The sequence below is a fragment of the Enoplosus armatus genome, chromosome 14 (genome assembly GCF_043641665.1).
Source record: "Enoplosus armatus isolate fEnoArm2 chromosome 14, fEnoArm2.hap1, whole genome shotgun sequence".
Taxonomy (NCBI): Eukaryota; Metazoa; Chordata; class Actinopteri; order Centrarchiformes; family Enoplosidae; genus Enoplosus; species Enoplosus armatus.
In genome coordinates, this window is record NC_092193.1 from 7,277,963 (window position 1) to 7,290,767 (window position 12,805).

The window sequence follows — 12,805 nt, forward strand, 5'->3', positions numbered from 1 at the left end:
TCATGGGCATGCATTGTAAGAACACATTGCTTTGAATTTCATTTTTCTTGGTTCATTTTATTCTCTTTTAAAGTGGCCTTTTTTGTAGAGTTGACTAAGTTTGTTATTGATTTAGATGCATGTAATGTATGAATGCTATTGTTTTTGTTTTCAGTGTTGTTCGTGTTCCCTATTTTAATATTTAGTTAATATTATATTAATATTTAATATAATATTTATTTATTTAATAGTTATTGGTTTTCTGTTTTTCTCTGGACTTGAGAGTTTACATGTATTTTTTTACTGCAGCTGTTGTAAATACTTTAATCTTATTTATTGCAGTAATCTCATTATTCCAGACTGCAGGTGTAGCTATAAATTACCAGCTCTATACAGACACCAAATTTGTGGGACAGACTGTAACTGAATCTGGTGTGTCGATATTGTGCCTAGACATTAAATAAAAAATCATGTTGATGTCCTGTTGGGCCAGTAGTTTTAAGACTAAAACCACATTGTTCTAGTCATTCAAATCCAAAGGGTTAATGACAGAGCAGCATGTTGGTGTTGTAAATCTTTAGGAATTTGTCCCATCTGATAATAATAACAATACTGTTTTCTATTGCGGTGGCTCCAAACCAGATGTTGACAATAGCTGGAATGTTTGTAACTGTTCTTGATTATGAAACGATAGCTTCATTTATGACTTCGGAGGCAGCCCAGTATATCTCAGCTGCAGCACTGAGTAGGGTCTGACAAACACTATTATGAAGCCCAGAGCTTCTGCATCAATGTGCGAACACCAGTCAACACTGTCAAGCGCTTGTTCACACACTCACACATCTATGGCCACTTTATTGCTCCCCCTGCATACTGCAAGAGGCAGCAGAGAGACCAGTTAGGGACAAATTACATCTTTATAAAAACGTCGCCTTTTAAATTTTTTTGGCACATTTTATATTCAGTTGAGCCCACCCTGTTGTTTCGTTGCATAAATGTAGTGCCAAACACAGCTTCAACAGTAGTCTGGTAATGTGTTTTTGCAGTCAATCTCTCAGTCCGGAGGCAGTATCCTGTTTTAATATGGAGGCTTTTTGTATTCAGTATAAAAAATGAAAATTTCATATTCTAACTTGCAATACAGTATTATCAAATTTATCACCTACAGTGAGTGCAAATTATTAGTGAATCTCACCAGCTCAGAAAGTGACTCAAAATTGGTTTTCACTACAAGGTAGAGGACATTTCCAAAACATGGAATAGGTTGCTTGGACCTTAATGTCATGTGCTTCAGATAGAATCATTCAAAAAACATCCAATTAGGTGGACATGTAAGATATTACATTAAATCCAGCTTTGTTTGTTCATAAGGACAATACATAAGCATTACAGACATTTTTTTTATTTTCCAAGCTTTGAAGAGAATTACAAAGAGAATTTGTAATGCCTGTCCCTATTTCCCTATAGACAGTGCAATAGAAAATCCTAAAATCTGATGAGCAGGAAAATTATACCATTTTTTTTATTGCGTTGACATTTTCAATATTACATTTTCATACTGACTACTGTACAAAAAGCTTCCAGTTTTTCTTTATGCTTGCTTGTGTTTTTGTTTATTTTTTTGTTTGCTTGATCCGTGCCCCCCACCGTGTGGTTGTGCTCCCCTCCCCCTGCAGCCCCATCCGCCCCCCCCCAAGAGGTACATCTGGTCAGCCTGAGCTCCACCAGCCTCAAGGTGAGTTGGGTGGCACCGCCTGCCGCTAGCCGCCACGGCGCCATTGTGCGCTACACAGTCAGCTACCAGGCCCTGGCTGGAGAGGACACGGAGCGGCATGAGGTGATGGGCATCGGCGCAGACGCCACCAGCTACGTGCTGGAGGCCCTGGAGAAGTGGACTGAGTATCAGGTGTGGGTGAGGGCACACACTGACGTGGGCCCGGGCCCTGAGAGTGCCCCAATGAGGATGAGAACCAAAGAGGATGGTAGGTTGACACCTCCCCTTAAGCAGAGTGCTCTCAGACTCTTCACTTCTCTGTTGCTTGGGGCAGCTTGTCACTGTTTTCCTTTACTCTCTTCAACTTCTCCTACACGTTTCTCTGTGTCCTGTTGATCAATTTTAAGCTAATGAGGCGATAGTGGTAGCAGAGGGACTCACCTTCTCTTTTTTCCTCCTTCCAGCTTGCTCTCTATAGCTTTAACACTTTGCATCTATGGCAGGTTAAGGCTCATCACCCCCAGGCCTCGGCTCTGCACCACTTTCCTCTGCTTTCACTGTTTAAACGCCTTCGTGTTTTCTTTCTTCTGTTCTGAGGAATAGAAGTGGAGCAGAACGCCCCCTCTCCATTCTATTGCTCCTGCCTCTTTTTCTCACTCATTCCTCGTTTTGTTTGCAGTCTGATAGAGAGCGGCTGCCCCTAAGAGAGAGTCATCTATAATTAATGTGTTTGAAGTCTGCTGCAACACAGCTAATTTCATACCGGAATTAAGGACATTACAGACATCACTAGACTACATGCTGTCCCGTATAGGGTGTTTTGGGGACACAGTAGACATAGAAGGTCTAAACTGAGTGAAGATTATTTTGATTCATGGCCAAATCTAGTATCACTTCCTTCAACAGAGCACCCAAGTCTATAAAAAAACTCAGGAGTCATTATTTTGATAGTTTTTGGCTCCTCATCACAAAACACAGTAAAGTGAGGAAAATCCCTAACTCAGCATATTTTGACTCTTTCCTCCCTCCCTCCCTCTCTCTCTCACTGTCTTGTCTCTCTCTTTCTGTCTTACTCTGGCATTCTGCTTTCCCTCCCTCTCTCCCCTCCCTTTTCTTCTGGTTTCCAGTGCCAGGAGCACCCCCCAGGAAGCTGGAGGTTGAGGCCATAAACTCAACAGCAATCCGGGTCACCTGGAAGCCGCCCCTGCAGGGGAAGCAGCATGGCCAAATCCGAGGCTACCAAGTCATCTTCTCTCGGCTTGAAAATGGCGAACCACGAGGCCAGCCTAACATCATGGACGTTGCGTTGCCAGAGGCGCAGGTACTGGATGATGTCTCACTCTTGTCCAGTCTTTATCTGTCTCTCTTTCACTGTCTATAGCTGTCTTATGTTCATTTCCCATTATTTTCATTCTCCACCGCTCCGCTATTCCTTTCCATTTCTCTGAGTTCACACTTCATTTCCCCCATACCGGGGTGACACACATGGAATGTTCTTTCTGTCGACTGCCCCCCCCCCCCCCCCCCCCCCCCCTTTCATCGTTCTGTACATGTGACATTTGCCTTTAAATTGGTACCCTGCTCCCACAGCTTTGGATTAGCTGTCGTAACAAGATCCATTCTAATTCTACAGTAATAGCTATTAAATATTTTATATGTGTTACATCAGGATGGGGCTTAGTGGAATCAATGCACCTCTTTGCGGTTTTAGCAGTAATACATATGCACTGCCTTGTTATCATGTTTATAAATTAGAGTTATTTTCCTGACGCCGCCCTTTACACATTAATGCAGGCTTCTCCGAATCGCCCAAAGCTGTGTGACACTGTGAGATGGATGAGAGATTGTAATCCTTAAGAGGGATTCAGAGATTCATGAATATCTTAAAACCAAAAACCCCACTCTCACTTTTTCCCTCTCTTTGGGAGAGAAGAGACCAGCTTAAGAGCCTCCTTCTGATTGTTTGCCGGGAGTAACATTTGCGCGAACACGCATTCACTCGCATCCTCGATGGCCTCACACAAAAACATCTCATTCGAACAAGTAAGCGCTCCCTGGCCGCAGGAACACCATGAAAAATCTGAACAGGCTCGCATGTGTCTCTGAGCAGCGTTTGCTTGCCCATACATGCTTTGCTGCAGCATTAAGGGAGACCAACAGGTTGCTGGTTCAGTTCCAAGGCAGTGCACACTGCTGTGCCCTTGAGTGGAGCTATTAACCCTCATTTGTTTTGGCAAACACCCCGCTGTCTGAAGCCTTATCATTTCAGAAGAGGAAGCACTGGGAAAGTCACCTTGAAATGACGTGTCAGATGTGCTACATCCCAAGTGACGCTAAGTAGAAGCTTGTGGATCCCAGATAAATACATAATGAGTCAATTTTTGTGTTGTTGTCAAACCACCCAAGTGGCACATCTCACATGGGACTCTTTAGCAATTTCTAAGTATAAAATTAACATTAAGTTCATTTTAGCCAGATAGACCTGAGAATAACTATAAGAGAGGCTCTGGCTGATATCAGCTGGCCGTGTCTCTACACCTGGCCAAATGGTCTGCCCTCAACTCTCAAACGCAGTCCAACACTTTTGTTGTACAGCAGTTGTTTCTGCCAGCTGCTGCTGACAGTTCATTGTTATCTGACTGTGTACCAGAGTGCTTGACAGCCAGGACAGCATCGTTTGGTCTGGAAAAAGAGAAAAACATGGTGGCTGCTTGTCTTCTTGGAAGTGTTTTCTTTATGTCGACATGTTTAGCGTGACTTTGTTTTGCGTTATGAAAACTGAACTGAACTTGACCCCACTTGTTGTGCAAACAATACTCCCCGCCATGTCTCATTTGTGCCAGGTTCACACAATAAACACAAAGACACACTGCAATTTGGCGCTCAGGATAGCTCTCATGTTCCAGTTTGGCGTCCAGGGCACCTCTTAAACTCACGTCCCCTCCCTGGCAGAAACCTGAATTTCTCCCTCCCTCCCTCCAACTCCCTTCCCTTTCTCTCGTGTCCTCCTTTTGCACCCTTCCTGCCTGAGAAGCCGGTTGAGTAATTACCAGAGGATTGCGTGCAGGTTGGTTACCCTTGATTGAGTCATCTCAACAGATTGTTTTTATGAGACAGCGCTGAGTAGCCAACCTGCAAGGACCTGCCCGGACGTCATTTAAGACCACACAGTCAGCTGACGCTCCCTTGTCCGCATTCGCCCAACTGGTTTAAGAACAATCCTTCCTTTTCACACACATCTTTCCATTCACGTACCCCAACAACAAGTGGAAAACATGAGCAGGTAACATGAGCAAACATGCTCACTGCTGAGATCAACCATGCTGTAGGTGTTCCAGCTGGCTGAGTAGAGTTCATGACTCATCCAAATCCCTCAAACGCACACCTGTAATTGATGATAAATAAAAGGAAAAAAACAATTTTCTTCCATCTTGGCACATCTCATAGTGTTTCTCTCAAGAATTTGCCTAATGTGTTGTGAAATCAGTTCCATATCCACCCTTTCACCTGCATTGGATGCACAGTAAGCCTGCTAGGAGGAAAAGAAAAATCCAGATTTTCCAGGCCTCTCACAACATAGCACAACCTCACCTTTGACTTCAATCACAAATCTAAGTCGACTGATTGGATTGCAGATTCTGTCAAAATCACTATCACCTCTCCCCTTGTCTTTGTCTCTCTGTTTCTAGCTCCTTCTCTCCTCTTCACCCTCCATCAGGGTTAGCTGAAATGCTGGGAGGAGAGCTAGGAGAGCTTGCCTGTGCGTGGGCGGTCTAAGCGCCTCTTTTCTTTTCAAGCAGGAGCCCACACAGCGCCCTCATTTCCCTGCTAAATTTAAACCAGAGGCCATGTTAACAGTGTGATGTTATCGACCCCTTTCCAACCATATTTGTGTTGGGAAAATGGCCTGAACCTGAGTGGGCAACTCCATACCATATAGCCTGCTCCATCACTACGCTCTCACAGCAACCTCTAGGCTCATGTTTTTACATATAGCCATCTTGTAGGCAGAAAATGGCGTCATCGAGTTTGCAGCCATTAGCCACTTGTGTGTGCTTCTGTGCATTTTCTTCCTGTTTGCCTTCCTGCGCAAGTTTGCCTTTATTCAGCACTACTTTTCCAGGTTCATTTTGTTTGACCACTCATGCGTTTTTGGTGTGTGTGCGCGTTTGTGTGTGGGAGCGAGTGAGGCGATGCTTCACTGCCTCTGCGGCCTTCACTGCCTCAGATTGAAGTTGAATGTGAATCGGGAAAAAAAAGAGAAAAGAAGCACCTCAGCCCGTTTCACTCCATCAATCATGACAGCTCCTTCTCTTCCACATCACTCGTTCCCCCCTCGTTCCCATTTTTATAGCCATACATCTCAGCCCATGTCATCACATTTGCATTCACCCGCCTGCAAATTATACCGCTCCGTTTCCACAAACGACGCTTATCAGCAATGATGTGTTTTCAGCTTGCGTTGGCATTCGAAATATAAATGGGGGATAATTTATAATTCTCCCATGGATTTAAGCAGAAAGCAAAAGCAGTTGCGATAGAAAGGGATTAAGCCCAAGATGAGATAGGAACTCTTGCGAACCTTAATGTGTTCGCTGCTCTGTTGACATACTGAGTGGAGTCGACGGTAAACAAATTAAGCAATTAGACACGTCGCAAACTGTTATTCATGGAGTTAAGTAGCAGCTGTTCTTAAATGGTACTATTTAGTGCCCCGCTACGTCAGGGGAGCATGAGGCAGCACTTTTTAATGCGCCATGTGTGTCGACCCGTCGCAACTGGGATCACACAGAGGCCTTGTTCATGCTTCAGTTAGCTCGTTGGTGATAAAGACTCATCCACAGGGAGGAGGACGGAGAAGTTGGGTCCTTTTGTCTTTTCATATGCCAACAGCCAATGGAGGATGATGAACACCGTCTCTCCAGTGCACAGTGAATCAGCAGTGTGTGAGGCTCGCTCTCTTTGTTTGTGAAAGTCTGGAATTGCAAGAAGGGAAAGTTGGGTAAGCAGGCAGACATCACTGTTGAGTTTTGTCTTGAAGGCACGTGTCTACTGTATAAGCTTCACGTTCTTCTTCTTAAAGGACTACTTCACTTAAAAAAGACGTATTTTCTGAATTACCTCTAATGGCGTCTAGATGGTATCTAAAACATATAGATTTTGTTTTATTTGCTCAAGTTTTGAGATACGTATCTGCCTCAAGGGCTGAACAATTTGATGAAAATATGTAATTGCAATTTTGCTTGCCAATATTGGCCCCTTGATGGTTCCTTCGCCTCCTTCCCTAATCCCCTCATGTTCCAGCATCATTGCTTGCCAGTCTCCTCCATCTTCCCCAGTGCTCCTCACTCCACGAGCAGCACTTGTAGTGATGCACCCTAATGTTCAAATGTAATTGCTTGCCGCCACCACCCTCACCCACCTCTCTCCCTCAGCCCCCCTATCTTCTGTGTTCTTCATTTTGTCCCACATCATCGTCACCAGTGTCATCTGTCCTGCCCCTTGTCAGCCGGGCCACCCATCAGTGAACTCCTCTGCAGTAGCTGAACTGTGGAGCGAGTTTCTGGTAAACACCAGCAGTTGCGTTCTGCATCGATGGGGTTTGATGTCACAGGGCTAGCATAGCAGCACTGGTAATAGGATTTCACGCTCGGCACCAACGGAGCCCCGCGGCACGAAATGGGCTTTCACTTCCCCCGGGAATCACTTGGCCAAGCACAGCGAGCAAGGAGAACATTTTGAAAACATATTGAAATATAATGAATAAAAGGCCCTCCCTCCATTTCAGAAAGGAAAGAGGAAATGCTTCAAAGAGTCAGCATAGTTTATGCTTTATAGCCACAGTGAGATAGTTATCATACTGAATAGAGGTGTTCTGTGATTAAGGAAGAGAGAGGTTTTTATTGGATTCATAGGCAAATGAGAAACAAGGCAGTGCATCATAAACAATAATGAATTTCACAACCATTGCTCAACTTGGCTACACAATTACTTTTATGCCACTCAGCTTGTCTTCATTTCTTTTCTTCTTTTTTTTTTTTTTACTCCCTCTCTTCCATCACACTCTCTCCCTCTGTCTGTTTTTCGACTGCATGACTGCATTGACACCTACATTCATCTGTCTTTGAGCGAAAAAAAGACGAGCGCTTTTTTTCCTTGCCTGTTGTGTTGTCTCTGACTCATTTCTCTCCCCGCCCTGTGTCCTGTGTCTTCTCTCCCATCAGTGGAATATTGAGGAGTCCACCGAGCATGTGAGTAACCCTCATGTGTGCTGCTGGGTTGTCTTGCAGGGCAAGCTCTTCTCCCCTCTGCAATTTGGGGGGTGCTGTGTGTGCTTGTGTGTTTGGATTTGAGTTGTGTGAGTGTGTATGTGTGTTTATTGCTATGTGTGTCATGCCTGTAATCCACTCGGTGTGAATCCTCAAGAAAGATCATAACCCCATCATAACCACAGCAAGAGTTGTGTGTCCTAACGATTTCTGGGTTTTATATTTATATGTGTGTTTGTTTGTGTGTGTGTGTGTGTGTGACGTTCTCTAAGAGCTACTACATCCACAAAGTGTGAGGATTATTTCCACTGATGATTGCGTACAGGTCTAATATTTTAACGTTTCACCATAAGACAAATTCGTAGTAACAGCTGGGCATTCAGTCTGATCTGAGGCGCTTACTGCAGCGAGCGTGCAGTGCTTTCCCTCCTCATTGAGTGTACAGTGCAGTCAAAGGCTGTGTGTCACTATCCCAGTGTGATGCTGACATTAATCAGGCTCGCCTAACCTGCTGTCTCACCTACTGCTCCAGATGACATGTCTATCTGAGGGGAGGAGCTGTGTGTTTTATCAGCTCCACACATCTTCTAGATTGCCACCAGCCTTTCATGTACTTTTCATTTGCCTGGATGGCAGCTCCCTGTTCCATGGCTGTCACGCAGCCCTTTGTTATGGCTTATTACCTCCTAGATGTCATATTGCACTAGCATAAATGCAGAGCCTCTTACTGTTCTCAGTCAGAAATTCAATAGAAACCTGCCAGAATAACAAAAATTGTTTTCAGCATTCAAACAAGGGCAGAGAAGTTGTGAAAAAGGTGTATTGCTTTTAAACAGCATTAAGGAATTAATTTAAGCAATTTTGGGTACTTGACTCTGACAGAAAACATAGAAAACTGGTTATTCAATCCAGTGACCACCTGCAAAGGTTGATGGATGCTGAGTTTTTTTGTTCATCTGTTTATATATCAACACTGGATGTTTTTTCTTTCTTTCTAAATAGGCCAGCGGGATGTGCACAGATCCTTTTTATTTATTTGATAACAGCCAGTTAAATAGAAATCTGTTTGCACAGCACACATGGTCAGATTCCTTCAGCTACACCCACATGGCATGAATCAGGCTTGCCTCCTCTCCCTCTCCTCTTAATGTGTTGATTAACACCTGACAGACACGAAGCTAGACACTGTCAGATGAAGACATCTGTTCTCACATCTTTATTATTTCTTTAGCAGCCATGTTCAGGCGATAGCCGTCTCTGTGCCAGGTAACTAATGTAGTGTGACTATCTACAGACAGATGTCAACAGCAAAAACATTAGTATGTCTTCTTGACCCACGGCAGAAAGTAGAATTTTGAAACAATTTAAATTTTTGAGATAATTCTGGCATTTTTAATGCAAATCAACACAATGCAAAAAAATGTCAGAAGTGTATATATTTGTTTTAACAGTGCTGCCTATTTTTCTCCTGACATTTTCTTCCCTAGTGAGGATAGTGGTGTAGGGAGGCTTGTAGAGAAGAATTCATTTCTATAACTAGTCGACTTGATAATCTCTGTAATGCCCTTTGGTGCTGCTCTAAGCATTTGCTCTGAAGGAAACTTTGAAGCCTGGCTTTTTCTATTTTCTGCTGAGTTTCAAAAGTGTTACTAGACCCGATTTGACCTTGCCAGAATACGGGGGAAAAATCTGCGTCTGCCACTGCTGAGACTGTTAAAGCCATTTCGTATGATTAAAGTAATGAGACTTCTTCCATAAAGTTAAAATGGTTTTATGATACAGTAATTTAGCATTTTCTCCCCCGTCTCTCTTAAAGGCTAGTATGGGAGCACCAAATGTCCCTTAAAGAGAGGGGCAGTAAAAAGCATTGTCAAACAGAGCTAGCTTATATAGGCTGTTAAATGTTCTTCTATGGTTAGGAAATTAAAACTTCATTAGTTAGAGAAACAGCATTAGGGCAAAGCCGTATAATATTCCAAGAGTATGAGAAGTTTGTGAGGAGATCCGGCAGGAAGGCTTGTAGGCATTGGCGTATTCGTCCTCTCAGTGGCCCCAGTCAGAAACAGACAACTCCAGCATGTGTGCTCAAGCCGCAGGCATTCATTTGTTCTTGGTATCGAGTGTGTGCTAATGTCTGCGTGATCACATGTGCACATTTATGGTGTGTCTGTGTGTGCATGCATTCTTTAGTGTGTGTTCATATACAGTATATATACATCGGTGAGTATATGCATTCACGTGTGTGTGTGTGTGTACATGTTTACATATGGGCTTTGTTCAAGCTCACAGAGTGTTTAATTCCAGCGTGTGTGGGTGTGTTTTTATTCAGACTGATGCAGTCTGGTGAAGTGAGTGCCAGCACTGCAGCAGGTTACCAATAACAATGCGTTACCTCAGTTGTTTGCAGTTGTTTTTCTGCTGCCTGTTTGTTCCTGACTGTTCAGGTACTGATTTGTTCAACCACCTTAGTGTGTCTGTGTTTTTGTTTAAACATTCAACCCAACTCACATGGGAACCCAGAGGACAATAAATACCAAGGATCTAACGTCATTATTAAGAAATGAAATGTGTAACATCTGTCTGATATTTTTTTACCTTTAGAATTATTAGTTTTCACAATATGTCCCACAGTCAAAAATGTACTATTTGTGGGCTTTTACAGACTGCAGTGTAGTGATGATCCTTAGCTCCTCTGGGTATAATCTCATGCTTATCCATGCAGCAGGCATGAACACTGACACACTGGTGATGTTCTTGTTCATTTGGTTGGTTTGTTGGTTAATGGGTTCAGCGTGGGCCTTAAAATTGGGTGCAGGAGTTTTTCTTGACTAAGAAAAGTTCCTGGTCCTGTTTGCGTGCCTTCAAAACCTTTCTCTGTTAAACGCTTCAAATGTTTTGTTTCGTGTTGTAGGCAAATTGATCAAGAAACTACAAGTGGATAGAGAAGGGTGTTTAATTTTATTATGGTTTCTTTGGGTGCTGTGTGGTTTGTGAGGGGATGGGAGCTTGTGTGAGAGGGTTTTTTTTTTTTTTTTTTTCTTTGCCATTGAGGCGGGCTCGCTCAGGCTCACTGATTCCTTTTAACATCTGACCTCGTGATTTTTCCATTTTGCAGGAGGCCGTCATTGGTGGACTGCACTCTGAAACCACCTACTCTGTCACTGTAGCAGCGTACACCACCAAGGGAGACGGAGCTCGTACCAAAGCTAAAGTCATCACCACGACTGGAGCAGGTCAGAGTTGGTTTCATCAGGGTTATCATGTAAAACATAGAATATGTGCTATCTGTTTACAGTGAATACTGTGGCATTATCTTTAAGGCTTAAAGCTGATAACCTCTGTGCCCCTCATTCAAGAAGGTACCATGATAGGAAGACTGCCTGCGTGACTGGAATGTCATGTTAGTTTTAGTGGGATTTTACATGTATGTTAGCTTCAACGCTCAGACTAGTTACCATAACTGCTGTTGAAGTGCTATGACCAAGGCATGTAACCCTCACATGCTCCATTTAGAAAGAAAAGCATATTTCTAAAAAGTTGAACTATTACTTTAAATTTGAGGGTTGTTTAAAATAGTTTCATTTAGAGGAAATACTACACAACCTATTCTTTACTTTCTACTTCAATGTTATTTTCAGTGCCAGGCAAGCCCACTATGATGATCAGCACCACTATGGGCAACACAGCGCTGATCCAGTGGCAGCCGCCTAAGGATATGGTGGGTGAGTTGATGGGCTACCAGCTGCAATACAAGCGCACTGATGAGGAAACCTACGCCTCCCGTGAGCTGAAAAGGACTGACGACCATTACACTGTCACTGAGCTGCACAAAGGTGCAACTTACGTCTTCCGCCTCAGCGCCCGTAACCGCGCAGGCATCGGCGAGGCCTACATAAAGGAGATCAGCACCCCTGAAGACGTGCCCTCAGGCTTCCCGTTCAACCTGCAAGTCACAGGACTGACCCAGTCCAGCACCCAGCTGACCTGGGAACCCCCGCTGCTGCCCGAAAGGAACGGCAAGATCATATACTACATTGTGGTTTACAGGGACATAAACAGTCAGCAGAACACCACCAACCGCACGGCCGACACGCACATGACTATCCAGGGCCTTAATCCTGACACCACCTACGACATCCGGGTGCAGGCGTTCACCAGTAAGGGCGGGGGACCCCTCAGCCCCAGCATTCAGAGCAGGACCATGTCAAATGGTAAGACACGTGGCTGACATTTACACATAAACGTGCAACAAATGTTAGATTTGAAAACATAAAGTCATGCACACATAATCATTACACGAACATCTACATCCGAATCTGTGAGCACGTACATAAACACCATATCACCTTCTTTATCAGTGCCACGTCTTTCTCATGTACCACTCAGTACAGTACAGTACAGCACTGTGTTTATTGATTTATAGAGTACTAATCTCATTACACGCTACTGTCACATTACCATGCCTCCCCTTCCTCCCTTCCATTAGACACAAATCTAAAGTGTACCCAGCATGTACCTCCTCATTCATTTTATAACCTTAAGTATGTAAGATTTCTTATTTATAACCAGTTGTGCATGATGCCTTTTTTAAGACATATGTTGCCAGTCTCACTGCCGTATACATTTCTTGGTAATCACAGAGATCTCTGCCTGTTGCGTATGTATTATCGTGAACTGGGTGGAATAAATGTAACATGCTTAGGGAGATGAAAGCTATTTTTATGTGATCTGTAACCAAGCGTGAACAAGATTGTTGATGTTCTTCGAAGCCCCCCGTGGCTTGTCAAGTTTGGTCATAAGGTATCTCCGCAGAATATGTTCACATTGTTTACTGAGGGGGTTA

The 12,805-nt window shown here is 43.7% G+C and overlaps 1 protein-coding gene across 1 annotated transcript in view; it reads left to right on the top strand.

Annotated features, from left to right (window-relative positions):
• LOC139296712 (receptor-type tyrosine-protein phosphatase F) overlaps window positions 1–12,805 on the top strand; it is a 104,006-nt gene that overhangs the window by 48,861 nt on the left and 42,340 nt on the right. Inside the window, exons 11-15 of the mRNA XM_070919192.1 lie at window positions 1,656–1,961; window positions 2,821–3,014; window positions 7,918–7,944; window positions 11,078–11,195; window positions 11,601–12,173. Of these exons, the coding sequence (XP_070775293.1) occupies window positions 1,656–1,961; window positions 2,821–3,014; window positions 7,918–7,944; window positions 11,078–11,195; window positions 11,601–12,173 (1,218 nt within the window). The remainder of the gene's footprint in view (window positions 1–1,655; window positions 1,962–2,820; window positions 3,015–7,917; window positions 7,945–11,077; window positions 11,196–11,600; window positions 12,174–12,805) is intronic.